At 38.1% G+C, this 17,391-nt stretch overlaps 1 protein-coding gene across 1 annotated transcript; it reads right to left on the bottom strand.

Moving 5' to 3' along the window:
• Positions 1 to 6,689: 6,689 nt before the first annotated feature.
• On the bottom strand, positions 6,690 to 12,221 carry LOC104075509 (ADP-ribosylation factor-like protein 13B). The gene is made up of 3 exons (XM_009576041.1): positions 12,050 to 12,221; positions 10,222 to 10,292; positions 6,690 to 6,943 (listed from the first exon to the last, which is right to left on the bottom strand). Exons 1-3 carry the CDS (start codon positions 12,106 to 12,108, stop codon positions 6,690 to 6,692), a joined length of 384 nt encoding a protein of 127 aa, XP_009574336.1. The 5' UTR covers positions 12,109 to 12,221.
• Positions 12,222 to 17,391: the final 5,170 nt, after the last annotated feature.

The raw sequence follows: 17,391 nt of genomic DNA, 5'->3' as shown, positions 1-17,391 counted from the left end.
TGTCCCAGCCGGAACCAGGACAAGGAGGTGCTATTAACTGAAAGTAATTAGTATTAACTACAACTTACATTGACATAATGAGAATTTGATATTGAGCATTCAAAATGATTAACAGCAGAAATTTTACAGTAATCATTAAAATAACTTTCCAGTGTTTTTTTTAGTTACGCAGTTATTCAGAGGAGCAAACAAATGAAAGCAGAGTTGCTAGTGTTCTAATAAGAAATGTGAAATATTAATAGCTATAATCCCTCATCACCAAAGTAACAGGTAGAAAGTAGCTTTCTACTAAAAAAAATACCTGCCCAGCAATCTCTGTGGTATAAAAATATCAGCCATAGCACATGCATTTCCTCTTGCATGTGTTTCATGTCAAAGTAAAAAAAAAACACAAACAAACCAACAAATAAACACAAAACTAACCCCAAACAAAAACAGTATTTGCCTACATAATATGAAGTCTAAGTGTTCCTTTCTGATAAAAGGAAGGACAAAAAAAATTCTAAGAGAAGAAAATTTAAACTTGCATACCTATGTAAGTCTTGAGGATGCTGACAGAAGAACTGACCCATGAACGTACGAACTGCAAGAACTCTTACTTTCTACAATTCAATTTCCCCATGCATAACAGACTGATTAACTACTTAAGCACTTGAGTGTTAATCGAGGCCTACATGAGCAAAGCAAACATAAATCAAGTAGTAACACTGAACAGTAAAAAAAAAAATCAAATATAAAGTTAACATCTTCAAGTAATTTGTACTAAGAGTCAATAACAGCCAATACCGTCAGCACTTTAGGAAAACTGCCTTAAAATGATACTGTGATACTTCCATGGGCGGTGATGGATAAGATGCCACAGTAGCAATTCAATTTGAAGCAAGTATCACATTGAACAATACCAGAACTCTTATATCTGCATATTACTGTAAGATAGAGTGTCTTGTACCAATCTTATGCCCACATTGCACAATTCAGCCTATTCTCTTTCCATGCTATTGGGCCTCCACTTCTCCCTGGATAGTGGTCAGGCTCGCTATCCGTTCCTTTATCAGGGAGGATGAGGAGCAAGAGTTGTCTTCCCCTTTACTTTTTTTCTGTCAGCAGTGTATCTTCTTACCCCTGGCAAAAAGCAGAGTTGCCACATGTATAGCATACTATCGGATGAGGGCATACCATAATACAATAGATTGGGATGGAAAAAAAGATGGAAAACGGAAAAGTGGGCCAGTGACTCCAACTCTACTTTGCTCTGTAACGAAGATTGCATCTCAAACTCTTTAGTAATGGATCCTGTCCTTCATTGTGAAATGAGACCCATCTACCCACAATAATTCACGGTGGTATCTTGCTAGCACTACTCACAGTATAAAGTTGATTACTAACAAAAGACATCTAAGACGACATGCAGTGACATAAATTGATATTAATTCCCAGTGCTTTTCAGAAAGGACTGTTGCTTATTTTGGCAGATGTAAAACAAAATAGGAAAAATATTCTGGGGAAATGTTCTGTTATTCAAAGAAATAATAGAAATAATATATTTACTGGGAAAAGCTAGCATTTAAAAAACCCCAGATTTTTATTTTAAGAAAAAAAGTTACTTTTTTCCAGAATAAAACACATACATTTTTCAAGGACCTACTCTTCTACTGGAAAGATTTTAAAGCATTTGTTGTGGATATAATTTTCCACATACTTCATGAAAGAACTGAGGGCCTCATTTGCACACCTCCCTATACATTATGATAAAAACACTTTTACTGCACAGATCACAGTCCTAGCTAGATGACATATCCAAAATTATTCTCCCACCTCTCCTCCCCCCGTTTCCAAATACACACATTAATTTAGTTGCTCACCTGGGTGATAAGTTATAACTACACTGTCTTTGTGGACAGTGCCAGAGAGCAAGCTCTGGCCCTTGGATAAAGCGGTGTGGACTGGCACCCATGTACGCTGTTTCGAGTGAAGAGCTTTTGGAGATCCCCTTCTGGAGAGGACTGGTCACATGCACACTACAGTACTTGACCCCAATCTCTTGTGGGCTGCATGTGACATCCCTCTGGCCTTAGGACTTACATATATAAAAATATTTTATTTTTAATTCAATATGTCCAAAATAATGATCAGTGCAATGCATCTCATGAAAGAATTGCTCACGCTGGTATCATATGCTTTGGGACATAGCATGAGGGCATGCAGCGCGCAAGACCTGCTGATGCAGTGTTGGAGACCTGTACTATCTGACCAAACTACAGTGTTATACAGACATGTCCTCTCGGGAAGAGGGAGGACAAGCAACTGTTTCTCTCCAAGAAGGAATAAGTGAATCAGCTACCACATACACAGTATAGCTCATTGAGGTGACAGCACCCAAAGAACAACAAAAAAAAGGGGGGAGGGGGAAGGAGTGAATGACTAAATCTCTCAATATAGACAAACCACATAATTACTATGTTGTTCAAAATGGGAAAAAAAAAATGTTTAATTTGTCTACTTTCATTAAGGACTGTGTGTCAAACACTCCTAAGCCTTTCCTGGTGACCATTAAGTGTATCACTGTTGAAGTTTGTTCCTATTCTTAGGGGTTTTTTTGTGTGTGTTCTTTTTTGTTTTGTTTTGGGTTGTTTGTGGGGTGGGTTGTTTTTTTTTTTGGTCTGTTTTGGTTTGGGGTTTTTTTTTGTTTGGGTTTTTTTGTTGGTTTGGGGGTTTTTTGTTGGCTTGGGGGTTTTTTGTGTTTGGTTTTTTTTTTTTTTTTTTTTACAACTCCAACTCCACATCAGCAAATGAGGAAATCTTGAAACTGAATGAATCTACAGAGCATTGAATGAATACGTAGAGCAGTGGACAAACCTGCCATCACGTAACAGCAAAAAACTGGAGAATACTTCTATTTAAATGTTACTATCAGAGATGTTTTTACTGTAATGAACCAGACCCCATAGTTATAAACAACATTACCTTTTTAAAGGAAGACACATACAGTTATCTAAATTTGGATATGTTATTTTCTTCTTTAAATATTTAAAGATAAAAAGGAGATATATTTAGATAAAGGAACTTCATGATTCAGCATGTATTTTACTCATTACATCACATCAAAACTTGCTTACCTGAGTAGAAAAAGTTTTTTTCCCCACTACTTTTTTAGACCATTTTTGCAAGGACAGTTAGCTCTTACAATCATCGTACCGCTGTCCTATACCAAATTCACACGGGTAGAAGCGAGACACCAAAACTAGTTTTGATTCATTTACTTCATCTATTCTCAAAGGCAACAGGCAGCAGAGTACTTCAGTTGTCGCACCACAACCAAAGACAGCATGTGCTTACCCAGCCAGAGAGGAAATGCTGAACAGAGAAAGGGAAGAGAAGGCAAAAGAGGATAAGACTTCAGGAACTAGTGGGAGAGGTCAGAGTATGTAAGAAAAGGTGAGTATATTAGGGAATGTGTTTATTCATTAGTAGAGAGTTATACAAATTGTATTTTATTTCATCTTAGTATTATTATTGTTGATTTTCTAAAAGTATTCAACAGCAGCACTCTTCTTAATCCAAATCCTAATGTTCTGAACACCAGGAACTCTACAAGTTAAACAGGATGAAAGCTCTAGTAAGCATTAATTTACCTAACAGGGAATGCAATTTCTTTCAAGTTTTCCTTTTATATATGTTGAGATAGTCCATGGTATAAAGGCAGACTCCTGCCTCCTTACCACTGCTACGACTCTAGTATCATTCCTTTCCAAGTTCTATTAACTAATAAGGAAAATATGACAGAGCACAGCCACAAATATGACATTGATAACCTGATAACTGGAATTGTATACAGTCTTACAGCATACTTATATATATTTCATTGTACAAGATACTGCATACAGCACAAGTTAGGGTAAATATTTTTAGACTAAAATTCAGTGCTGACTGTTTAAATTTTGGTACATCAGTTCAATCTATGCTTAAAAAAACACATGAATATCCAGTATAAATATTTTAATTGTTTTATTCTGATCAAGTCACCAATACCTCTTTCATCATTCTTCAGCACACACACACTTTGAATTTATAGCTCACTCCTTTTCATTCGAGTTTAGTTTCTTTTATTAGTTTTTAAGACGATAATTGGTAATTAATAAAACATTAATGAATAAGCACTTTGTATTTACGCATACAAATAACATAGTAGAGAAATCCGTACATCTACAGACAGCAGAAAGTAAACAAATTACACCTGTTTTTCTGCTTCTCCTTATTTCAAGTGCTGGAGGAACAAAGCAGTAGTCCAGACACACACTTGTGGAGTGTGGAAATCACAGATAAGGAGTCTCTCTCCTCTGGCATGAAATTATAACAGTATTCTATAAAAAGAGAAATAGATTGTGCTCTGCACTGCAAAAGCACAGGAGAGAAGGGAATTACTTAAAGTAAACTTCAACTTTCCTGGATTTAATACACAGAGGTTACCGTATTGTTTTCAGTAAATACTGGCCGTCACACATACATGCATAGACTAAAATTCACTGATTAGAAACTTAACAAGGTATTAGGGAACTTACTGCTACATGGATACCAAGTATCTCATTATTTGAAACAAAACAAAACAAAAAAACCCCAAACCAAACCAAACCAAACCAAAAGCTGAACATCTTTAGAACAGGGAAATATTAAAAAAGGCTAACTTTCACCACAAATTTGGAAATCTGCTGTTTCCTTTATTCTGCTCTTGATAGATTTTCATTTTCCAGTTTTAGGGACTTAAGGGAAAAAAGTTTATGCCGCGGAACTCTTATTTGGCAAGGAGAGTGACAGGGATTTGCATCTCCAACCAAAGGCATCTTCAGGGGAAGGGAAGGTGCATGGGACCAGTTTAATCTCATTTGCTAAGCACTCGATTTCCATACCACAAACACTAGTGCTTACTGACCAAGCCTTCCTGCTTCACAACTTGCAGGCTTCACAATATAAGAAGTGCTTCAAATACTGGAACAAACTCTAGGGTTTATGTGATTTGAAATGCCAAGAGTAGCATAGCTATGCCATGAACACAGACACCAAACAGAAAACAAAGACAATACAGGAAAGAATTCATAACTCAAGATGCAGGCTCATATAGGGACCATAAAACAAAGAACTACTGGTTACCTCCACAGAACTGGGACACTGCAAGAGCAAATTCTGTCCACAGGCTTGAGGCTCAATCAATTAGAAGGCAATAACATCAACATACTTAGTTTAGTCACCGTTAGACTCAGTTAATACGCTCTGCCTTCTGATTAGCTACTGACATGGATTGAAAAAGAGGATCAAGTCCCAGGGAAGTGAGTGGGCTCTCTGCAGGTACAGCCAGCCACCCAAATAAACTCTATTACAGGATTAGGGCATACAGATTTCTATGAAAAAAACCCTAAAGTTGTATTTATTTAGAAACACTGCACAGTTGCATTTTCAGAACAGATTTGAGTTAAACTAGCTGCATTAAGTTGGTTTTATTGCCTTTCAGAACAGATTTGAGTTAAACTAGCTGGTTTTATTGCTTTCCCTGTACTAATAACATTCAGATAGCAGTGGAAGTTAAAATCTAATCTATTTTTCAACATATACACTATTAACTTGCTGAACTACACTCCACTTGACCAAAACAGATTAGCCAGTTTCACCCTCAAACCACCAGAGCATCACTTCTTCTTAAAAGAGACCCCTCCTCTTAGCTTTACAGATTCTTCACAATATCACAGAAATGTTGTGTAACTACTGCATTATGGAGGTCTTATGCCCACCAGATATAAAGATATTGTCCTGATAAACCATTTTAAACTTTCATAGTTTATTTTGTAACATCAAAAGGGTATTTGTCCTCAGAGACCTTTTGTGTGGCTGAATTTAATAAAATATGTTATTTCCAATATTTTACAAAACATAGTTTGGAAGCAGAGAAGTTCATGAATCTATCTGTTCTGTGAAAGAATGTCTCTAGACCTTTTGAAACTTTTAACTTTTTTTTTTTTTAATTAAAACACATGCACTGAAACAAAAGCACTTGCCAAATACTACTAAAGTAAACCTTCTTTAATGAGATTTTGCTGACCATGCATCAGCAGCACCACCATGTGTTAAGTGAACAAGACATTTATTGCTGAGAGATTACTGGTATTGCAGAATATAATCAACCATTTACAATTTACGTAATTGATGTAGGCCTAAATAGTAACAATATTTTTACACCATGTTGCCATGCCAAACTTGCAAAGCCTTTAACCTATCACATCATTTTGAGTAATATTAGAATTTTAAAGAGTTTTAAAAAAAAAAACTTACTATTTTTCCACTACTAATGAAAGAGAAGAGAAATAAATACTCCTGAGAAGGACTAAATAAGATCTAATGATAGATGCAGTGAATGGATTCAGTATATCACCATGTACAACGCAAGAGGGAAAGAAGAAGGGAAGAAAGAAAGAAAAAAAGAAAGAAAAGGCTTTGTCCACTAGTATGATACTAAGACTGACATAAATAAATACTTCAGAAATACTGTAAAACTAATTGTAATATTGCTTAGTGCTAAAGTTACAGTAGTATTAGTGTACTTTATACCTATGTTTATACTATATATAAATACTTCTTCAGGTGTATTGAAGGTCAAAATTTACAAAATTTCAGATTATTAGGAGAATATATATTAACATTACTTACACTAACACAGGTTTTCCTGATATCTTAGGGCTGTTTAAAACTTCTATCATGGCTTGCTTTGTTTCTTCCATTCTTGCAATGTCACTGGAATCCACAACAAATATTACACCGTAGGACTCAGCATAGTAATTTCTCCAGATATTTCGAATTCGTTTTCCACCTCCTAAATCAAAGATGGTGACTTCAAAGCGTCCCTGTTTAAGGTCAATCTTGGAAAACCCAACTGTTGGAGCCACGTCTTCAGGAGACTCTGTCAGAGTTGAAAGAAGAAAGCCTTCAGTAAAAAGTGTCCTTAGGTATTTAAAGAGGATTTTACATTGTGATTTGTGCAACAAAATTCGTATTTTAAAAACATGGAGCAAACCCTCCCTGCTAAGTGACACCATATTGCTAACCACATATTTTTTACATTAAGATTTTTCCCTCTCCTCAGGTAATTTCAAATTAACGCACTAGTCTCTCAACCAGTTACTTTACATTAATTTAGACAGGAGCACCCCGGGGGCGGGGGGGGAGGGGAAGAGCCAAAAATGCAATTTTTAATATTTAACACCACAGTTAAATTGCAGTGGTGTTCAGTGTACAGCAGTTTTAACTTTTCCCCTCACCACCAATGCTCCCATCTGAGCAGTTATACAGCATTTGCATGGCATTAATCCAAGTTTGAGAAGGAAAACAAACAAAACAGTTAATGCATTATGACCTGGGAAGCCTTGTGCTCTGCCAAATTTATTCTTTATCCTTCATGGTTGCCAAAACAGCTTCAAAAGTTCAAACCCAGGGCTGAGATGAAGTGACTGAAACCATGTTCTTCTGAGGCATAAACTACTTGATTCCCTTTATTCAAGATCAGGTTTTGCCTTTTGTTTGTTTGTTTATTTTTATTTTCTGTTTTTTAGTTTGCCATGCAATATGCTAAAAAGCTATAGCTTTATATTTAATACTTTTGCTTGCTGTCTCCCTTTCTGGAGGGCAAAGAAAGCCTGTACTTGCCTCACATCACTAAGCTGTCTCTGCAGGGGTGAGTTAATTGGATCTCTGCAACTGTTTTATGTAGCTTGGTAGCACAAGGCAGGAGAAACAGATGTAAAATTCAGGTTGTTGAGAGGAAGAAATGAAGGCATGGTCAAAAGCACTGAGCTCTGAAGGGCAGTGCAGAAGCTCAATCACCACCAGCCTTCTGCTACCATGTTCCTTTTTTGAGAGAAACCTTCACACACAGCCGAGATGGGGATTCAGAACAGACCCCTTGACCAGAACAGTGTAAGCCAAGACTCCAGCAAAAGAAGGGTCCTGGACCCCCATCTGTGAAAACCTACAGCTTCAAAACTCAGTGGACTTTATTTTGAAGAATGTTTTGCACTCTGAGCCATACGTATGTGTTCTTATAAGAGAGAACAATGTGAACATGAGGGTTGGTTAAGGGTGAAAGTTATTGATGGTGCTGAACATAAAGGGATATTGCTGAAACATCTGCTCCTATTGTATGGTGAGGTCTCCAATAATAAACAGTCTTCAATGTAAAAACGGGGTCTGCCATATAAGCTGCAGATCCATTTTGGCAAATATGAGTTTGGTGATTTGCCTAAGTTTAAGAGATCTAATAACTGAAATATATTTGGTTTCTGCTAAAACCCAGCAATCATAACTGCAGTCTCCTCATACAGGCTGTATGACTGGTGCACAGCCAAAAATACTGATTTTGTCAACCCCGAAGACTAACTGAAGGTTCTAATCTCTGCAAGCTCTGTTAAGGAAAAAAACAATTGCTTTCTAAGGCAAGCACTATTCAAGCCCTGGGAAACAGTCACAGAAGTCAGAACTATCTTTTCCTGGAGCTTCCCTGTAGAAATATCCATCTTTATTCCATTTTTCCCCAGAAAAAAAGGACTTCTAGAAATAACTGTCACATTTAGCTGATAAAGGCATTAAAGTTGATTTTGAAACAGAATGGAAGGCTAAGTAACTAAGCACTCATGTTTTCAGAGCAAAGATTCAGGAATATAAATGAGAGAATATTCATAACTTTATTCACACTTTAGCAAGTCTGTGAACTTAAATAACACGCGTAAACAGAAAGTCGAGGTGGAGTCTCCAAGTCTGCCAAAACACTACTAAGTACTCTCTTGTTATTACACAAGATGAAAGTTATTTAGAAAAACAATCCCACAAGGGGAAAAAAAAACATAGAGAATTTTTGTTTCCATAAGCACAAGTTTTTATCTCAATTTATATCCTGCTTGCATGTGTCATTGGATGGTGCAAAGTATCCTCCAAAATCAAGTGGTCTCTTACTGAAGTAAGTGCCTAGAAAATTGCTACTGCTTTTCTAGTGATAAATAATGATATAAAATATGTATTACTAGAACCATCCTTTATGTTATATACATACACATGCAAGTTCTGTCTTTTGAACCTTTTCCTCATTATACATACATACAACACTGATTTTTATATACAGTTTACTGATGTATGCGCATTACTGGATAGTCACCTGAAAGTAACTTCAGCACATGCACACAAGGGGGGTGGGGGGGGGGGGCGGGGATCAGGTCTCTGATGTATACTAAGATGTGAAACACATCATGAACCAGAATATTTTGTATCATTGCATTAATTCAAAGTAATTATTAATTAGAATGTGGTCTACAGCCTTCAGACTTTTTGTCCTACATTTTCTTTCACTTAAAGCAACTGATGGAGACAGACGGCTTGTTTACAGTTACAATGTCCCTTCAGCTATTTATTGAACTACTGAAAAAGCCTTCCTCTAGTCCAAAAATATGCTATGATGCTCATAAAATTTAAACAAGAACCCTGAACAGATTTTGTTGCAATTTAGCATTTTGCACACTTAACAATACAGTGGTCAACTCAAGGCACATAAGCACCAGGGTACTCTGAACATTTGGTCTTAGTGTTTCCAAGATAATTAAACACCTCTGTGGACTAATTTTTTCTGTCTCAGTGGACTAAGGGCTCTAATGCTGCATGGTGCAATGTCTTAAGAGGCAGCGCTCTCCATACTATCTACCTTGCCTCTACACCATACTACTACCTTTGAAAAACACGTAGCAGAATGGTAGCAACTTTGTTGAACTATCACTGATTTGGTCTACATTAGCTCAATATGATGTTAAGTGCAGTGGCCAATGAGCAAACGCAGAGCTTGCTCTGCTACTTCTCCTGAGCATAAAGCACATGACTGGGAGCATCTACTTTTTAATCCACCCTAGCATGACTTGCTGGATATCAAAACCCAGGATCTTCATGTTTCAAAGGTAAGACCCCTTAATTTTTCTCTCATCCGCAGGTCTTCACACAATGGGGCCTGTGACATGCTCACTTTGGCAACCACACTTGTACTACTTCTGTGTGTACAATCACCAAAATTTTCTTTCAACTATATGGGAGGGAGAGATAAATTAAGGGATGAAGCAATATTTTTAGACTAAAATGATGGGAAATTAGTAATTATACTCTCTCTTTCAATGCTCCATTTAAATGATAAACAAATTAATTGCTTACCTCCTTGAATTCCTCGGACTGTAGCAGTTTTACCAGCATTATCAAGACCCACCATTATTAGTGTCACCTTCCTCCATATGGAGAAAAAAAAAAAGAAAGAAAGATATTTCAAATCTTTTTTTCCTCTAGCTAGACATCACTTATTTTATTAAGTTTTTTAATACCTGCATAGCAAATTTACCACAAAGTAGTAGAAAGAATAGGTATCAAAATACCAAGTAGCAGGCATTGTTACAATTCTGTATCTGGTGTTCAATATGTCAAACCATCTGATTAGACAGAACTGCAGAACTAAGTATGAAATGAGAAGTCTAATACTACGCTGTAAGTTTCACAGCTGACAATGATTTTGCTTTCAACTTGTTTTTGGCTGCTGAAACTTAATTTCATGGTACTGTAAATTTTATCCTTTTTTTTGGTGTGGTCGTCATCTCTTTAACAAGTTCTGTAACTTCACTTCTATTCCCTATCTAATTCTATGTATTTTTACCATCTCTCTGCCTCAAAGTTGTGCCGACGCTAGAAATTTACTTCTGTCTCAACCAGTGCCTCTGAACAACACCATACAGTATACAACACTTGCGTAGACAACATCAGATGCTGCAAATAAGTGGCACTGGTACTCATTGTGCCTTTGTTTCACGCAGGAGCAATCTAGACTGCAAATGTGCAAACCAGTGGTGTTGAGTATGTACAATATGTTAGCAAACTGGTATACAGGTTAGAATTTATACCAGGAAAGGATTTTAAGCAAAGCAATAGGAAAAACATATCTATGTGTATACTGTTCTCCTATTCACAAAGACTCAGAGGAGCCAAAGGAATTTGCTCAATTTTATGTCCCTTTAAGTGAAGGAATACTAAAACCATTGTTATTTCCAGTCTTAAAACTATAATAGCATCATACATGAAGTATAATATATGCAAGTTCTTTCAGAAGAGCCAAAAAGCTCTGAGGAAAGAACCTAAAAACGAACAGTAGGATCATAGTAAATTATACTTCAACAGTAAGCTAAAATCAGAACAGCCATGAACATTTATAAACTCACAATTGTCTGTAATACATTGGTGGTGCCAGAAAGCTATTCAATCCAATATAGTTCTTTGAACAGCAGGACCTCCTGCAAAACCTAAACTATGTAGCATTGAAGAAAAGAATGAATCCTTCTACCTGAGTGTGAAGTATAAGTGTGGTGTACCCTTTATTTCCCTTCCCCATAGTTTGTAAATAGTTTGAAACAAACTATGCATGCATCTCTGCTAGTTGGAAGGAAAAGGATGCAGGATGTCAAAGTAAAAGTAACGAAAACAAACGAGACCAGTAGAATTCCATAAGCGAGAATGGATCACCAGGCTAACCACAAAATGCAGTATTAAGATACTTAGATAACAGTAAGAAAACTAATATTACACTGGGGTTACAGTCTACTCTTGACAACAAAGTGTTTTAACACATTACATTTCAGAATCTCAAAATGCAGAAACTAAATCAATACGACAAAAACCAAATAAACTTTACATAAACATTCTAGCCATCAGCCCATAATGCTCAACCTGAGGAAACAGTATGCGAAGGACAGTATTTTGAACTTGATACTTTCCTGGAGTCAGAAACAAAGTACCTGAATTACAGATGATTAACATTTCATTTTTAGGTTCAGAAGATGTACTGATTCTCTCTTGGAGAAAAAAAATGATGGATTTTGTCTCGGAATTAAAAAATACAACAGAATGTTATATAGCAAATAAAGTAAAACATAGGTGAGAGGACACGAAATACAGTTTGGGAAGGTCAGCACAGAAATGTCAAATACTTTCACATGTTTACCTGACAGGTTCCTGCCACCGTTTTAACCAGCTGCAGCAATTGGCCATTAGACTGAACATCCCTCTTCACTAGCCATCCAGAGCCACGAAAGCTACAGAAACAATGTGGATGGGCCAGAACAACCCAAGAAGACTGGGAGAGAGACTGCAGAGGCCCAGATGTTGTCTTGTCACTGCTAGCAAGGAAAAAAAAAAACAAGCCACAGTTAGCCCCTATGTATAACCAAGGCAAGCCATTGCCCTAGCAGCAGCCTGTCTATTCAGAGTGTGTCATATTCAGTCAGACCCATGACAGTCTCATTATGTCTTTCACTTTTCCATCCTCTCACACTTCATCTGCCCCCATTTTAAGTATCTAGGCAGCCACAACACAGTTCTCACACAAAATAATAATGCAACACCACTGCACATAAGGAAACCTGCAAGTTAGAGCAGTAAGACACATCAAGCTATGAAATTCCAGTGCTTGCCTCACTAACACATCCCACAGCGCTGCTGATTGACAGAAAATAAGGACCAATTTCAAGCATGAGTAAGTCTTGTAAGAATATAACAGGATAAGACATTAAAAGCAAACAAAGAATGTCCTACCTGTTAAGTATGTTCATTTAACTGTCAATTTCTTTCACACAAAGATTCCACAACAAGTAAACTGGGTTCTCTAGTGAGTACTTTGAGGAACTGGCAACTTAATACCTAGTAATTGTCACTAAATTAAATAGAAGTATCAAGTACTTCCATCATTTTACAACCCCACTTTCTACTCTTCAAGCAGGAGAAAGAAACAGAGAATATTCCTCTTTCTGATGTTGCTCTGTGGAACAAACAATGGAGAATAATGCATGTTTTATTTCTTTGCATGCACTTAGCTATGAAACACTAAAGCTTACACAAACCATGCAGTCAAGTGCACAAAGATGCAAAAGCTTTAAAACTCCCTTAGTTATTCAGCTACAATAATCCTACTGAGAACAACAGTAGTCGTCCAGGTAAAGGCTTTTCACCAGCAAGCTTTGGGAAACTTTTCTTCACGAGTTCAAATCCACAACCTCCCTGGTAGGATGACATACCGAGTCTGGCTGCTATTTTCTTCACACCAGCCTGTATGGTGCTGTGCTTCGTATTTTTGGCTAAAACACTGCTGATAACACACGAATATTTTGGCTATTGCTGGACAGTGCTTGCACAGCATCGAGGCTTTCTCTCTTTCCTACTCTGCCCTGCCGCACACTCGCCCTAGCCAGTAGGCTGGGGTGGGCAAGAGGTTGGGAGGGGACACAGTCAGCCCCAACCGACAGGAGGGTTATTCCATACCATACAACGTCGTGCTCAGCAAAAAAATAGCTCAGGGAAAAGAGGAGGAAGGGGGAATGTTCATGGTTATTGTGTTTGTCTTCCCAAGCAGCCGTCAAGAGTGCTGAGGCCCTGCTTTCCAAAAAGTGGTTGAACATCTGCCCACTGATGGGAAGCAGTGATTAATTCCTCTTTTTGCTCAGCTTTTGCTTTCCTCATGAAACTGCCATTATCTCTATCCATGAGTCTTCTCATCTTCCTTCTATCTTCTCCCCATCCCATGGGAGAGGGGAGTGAGCAAGTCACTGAGTGCGTGTTTAGCTACTGGCCAGAGTCAACCCACCACAGCCTTTCTCTGTGCCCAATGTGGGGCTAAAGATAATAACAGCTTTGATCTGAGCACATTATAGTCGTTAATTGGCAGGCTCCTGTGCTGGTCACTGAGCTTGCTTGCTTTACTACATATTAGAGTCCAGCGCTTGTGAGTGGCTGGAAAAGGCTGTGTAGGTTGCTCCTCCCTTGGGAAAAGACAAAGCCATTTGTGGGATTATGTGTGCTGGTTTTAAGAGTGAATTTTCTTCACAGTAGCTAGTGTGGGGCTATGTTTTGGATTTGTGCTGAACACAACGTTGATAACACAGGGATGTTTTAGTTGCTGCTGCGCAGTGCTTACACAGAGCCAAGGCCTTCTCTGCTCCTCACTCCATCCCACCAGCGAGCAGGCTGGGGGTGCACAAGAAGCTGGGAGGGGACACAACCGGGACAGCTGACCCCAACTGACCAAAGGGATATTCCACACCATATGGTGTCATGCTCAGCATATAAAGCTGGGGGAAGAAGGAGGAAGGGGGAATGTTCAGAGTGATGGCGTTTTGTCTTCCCAAGTCACCGTTACGCGTGATGGAGCCCTGCCTTCCTGGAGATGGCTGAACACCTGCTGGCCGACGGGAAGGAGTGAATGAATTCCTTGTTTTGCTCTGCTTGAGTGCACAGCTTTTGCTTTACCTATTAAACTGTCTTTATCTCAACCCACGAGTTTTCTCACTTTTACCCTTCTGATTCTCTCCCCCATCCCACTGTGGGGGGAGTGAGCAAGCGGTTGGGTGGTGCTTAGTTGCCAGCTGGGGCTAAACTATGACATTATGTTTGCTCAAGTGCACTTGGTGGGTAATGTGGAAGGATGGGGAAATACAGTGTGTATCTCAAGGAGGTTTAAACTGAGGGGAAAACAACCCACGATTTGAGTTGTATATAACAGGAACAGTACAGCAGGAACCACTTAAACCAAAGGAGGATGAGCCTCATGAGGAACCAGGTGAGTGTGGCGGTGACTCAACCCAAGAGGGTCTTGGCACCCAACGGTCCAACATGCCATTTCCCCTGTCCTGAGTGACCACCTCCAGAGATGGAGCCCATGTCATCAACTGTTCTTATTCGGGGAAGTGGCATGGGTGGGTGCTATGAAATAGGGGAATAATATCTGTGCATACGTCATGGGACAGGGGATGGTGGTTAATGACATACCAATCTCTCCTCCAGAGATTATCACAACCCTTGCAGAAGGAATGTCCACTATTACCTCAGGTCATAGGTTCACATCATCTCAGCTCACATTTTGATCAGCAGCTTAAGCTAAAAAGCCCAACTGGATTCGTATCAGAGCAGCTGAGATGTAGACAGATATTCTCTACTGCTAACTTGCCTCTATGAGCAGATTAACTGAGAGTAGTGACACTTTGAATTATCACAGCAAGTTTCCTAAAGCTTGTTTCTCAAAATTCCTTTTTAAAAAAAAAAAAAAATTCCTTTCATATTTTAAATGACAACTAACCTCAAATTAAGGTAATTTCAAATGATGCAGACAACTGAATAATTAAATATGATAACTTTCCAAAGTTGTCACCTTCCCAATTTAGACCAATAAAAGTGGAAAAAAAAATGGAGGAACTATCCCTAACAAACATATTTTGTCCCTAACAAACTATGATGGTTTAGATAATTTATATAGGTAGGAACTGAGAACTCCTCCTGATCTTATGAAGCTGCTGTATTCAAGGATGCCTTTGTGTGGATCTGCAATCATTCAGTGTCAGAAACAGGTCAGATTTCTTCCACAGCAGAGACAACAGATACTCCTTAAATATTTATATTCCATTATACAAGAGCACCTGAGAATAGCTTCTCCACAGGAGAGCTTAGTTTGTGAAGAACAGAGAAGTTGCTGAAAAGGAGAGCAAGATGATTATAACTATTACAAGTATTAAAATCGGGCTCTGAAGAATCCAAAATAAAAAAAAAACACTCAAAAAAATCTCACATGCAGTGGAGTGTGGTGCCTCAACCCACAAGCAAGTACCAACAAAGCTAACTTTGAGAACACGGGTACACAAATTTTCAGTTCTGATGAAAAGCAAAATCTAACAGCTCAATGAACAATGCACTGACAAAAGTGTAACATTTTCAGTGCCTGAGCATCATCACAGACCAATTCCCATCCCATATTATACAGATTGTCTAGCTTTGCAAATTGTCACAAAATTGCTCTAAAGCACAGATATGGCCCAGAGCATTCAAATGGGATTCATGAGATGAAGAAAACTTGTTAAAGAGTGAAGAGCAGAGAATAACTATGTCATAGCAGAAGAATCCTGTTTAAATACAAAACCCCAAAGGGGGGTGGGCAGGAGATGACAAATAAGATAAAAAAATTCCAAAACATGCCACTATAGAAAGAAAGGGCAATCAACACTGCTGAGAAAATTATGGTAGGGAGGCAAATCACATTGTGTTATGCTATTTTGGAGAGACTGCATTTCCTGAACTAGCGATAGACAAAAAAATTGATCTCTGAAATATGTACGGAACATACTACATGTATTTTATATGTTGCATAAACAACATTCAGAAGTTGTTCAAGATACTACATCTGTCAGCTTGAACTCTTTATGCTTGTTCAAGTGAAGCAAAACCAACATGCCCATAAGCTCAGAAATATGTAAAACTGTGTAGTTAAGCTAGCAGGTCAGCACAAGCATAAAGGACTAAGAATGTCAAAGATCCCATTTTCAGGTAAGAGAACAGAAAAAGTGTACTACAGAGACTGAGGAAAACATACCAGATAACTGCATTAACTCTTTACACTCTAGATTTAGATCAAGAGCTACTTAGCAGCCCATATGTTATGTGATCCAAAGTACCGGGTACCAGCAAATCCAACATCCAAAGTCATATGATGAATAAGTTTATCTACTTCCATATCAAAGTACAAAACAAGCACCTTTTTACATATTTCAGTGTCAGAGTTCACATTAAATGTTCTGCCTTTGGATGAGGCTTTTATGGTAGAGAATTTTTTCACTGTCATATCAATCTCTCGCTTTCCTTAAAATGTACTTTTCCTTAAAACAAACCATTTAAAGCTGACCCTCCTCATAAAGTTTAATTATTTAACTTCCTACCATGATGTTCCTTGCCTGACTTGTTTGAATTTTAATTGTAACAACATAGTATTTCAGTTGTATTGTGTTATATTTTGAACAGCAAACCAAGTGATTGAGCAGTGAAGGCGACGTATTCAGCAAAAATCTGAACACCATCCTCTCTGCCAAAATTGCAGTGTAGTTAACAAGTGCATGAAGCGAGAACTGTAACATCTTGAAAGACTGAAGCCTACAAGTATTTGTGAAAAATAGCTCTAGGACCAACAGCTCTTCTGTAAAGAAAAGTTACCACAAGACTAGCAGTTCAAGTGAGTTTCCGCACTTTCCAGCTACCCTTGTGTTTCCAAAAAATCCTACGCTTCTTGTGTTTCCAAAAAAGAAGCAGCCCTAAAATCCAGTGACTTTGGTTCAGACAAGTTTTCTCTGCTTGTCTCTTCCACTGTGGGAGCAGTTTTTTTTTGTTTTTTTAAAAACAACATTTCAGAGAAAATCTACTCTGTACTTCTTAAAGACTTACACGCAGGCTGCCAAACACCCACAGCCCGAGGCTGCCACTGGGGACACACACCGATGTGTTTTATACGGCGAGACTGGAGCTGAGCTGGAAGAA

Source organism: Fulmarus glacialis, unplaced genomic scaffold, assembly GCF_000690835.1.
Source record: "Fulmarus glacialis isolate BGI_N327 unplaced genomic scaffold, ASM69083v1 scaffold6894, whole genome shotgun sequence".
NCBI classification, from domain to species: domain Eukaryota; kingdom Metazoa; phylum Chordata; class Aves; order Procellariiformes; family Procellariidae; genus Fulmarus; species Fulmarus glacialis.
The sequence above is the reverse complement of the archived record's forward strand: the minus strand, read 5'-3'. Positions and strand labels throughout refer to the sequence as shown.

Coding starts and splice junctions, on each gene's coding strand:
- LOC104075509 (XM_009576041.1), bottom strand. CDS start 12,108: ATGTTCAGTCTAATGGCCAATTGCTGCAGCTGGTTAAAACGGTGGCAG. Junction 10,293..12,049: donor CGGTGGCAGGAACCTGTCAG/GTAAACATGTGA, acceptor CTCCATATGGAG/GAAGGTGACACTAATAATGG. Junction 6,944..10,221: donor AGTCCGAGGAATTCAAGGAG/GTAAGCAATTAA, acceptor CAACTCTGACAG/AGTCTCCTGAAGACGTGGCT.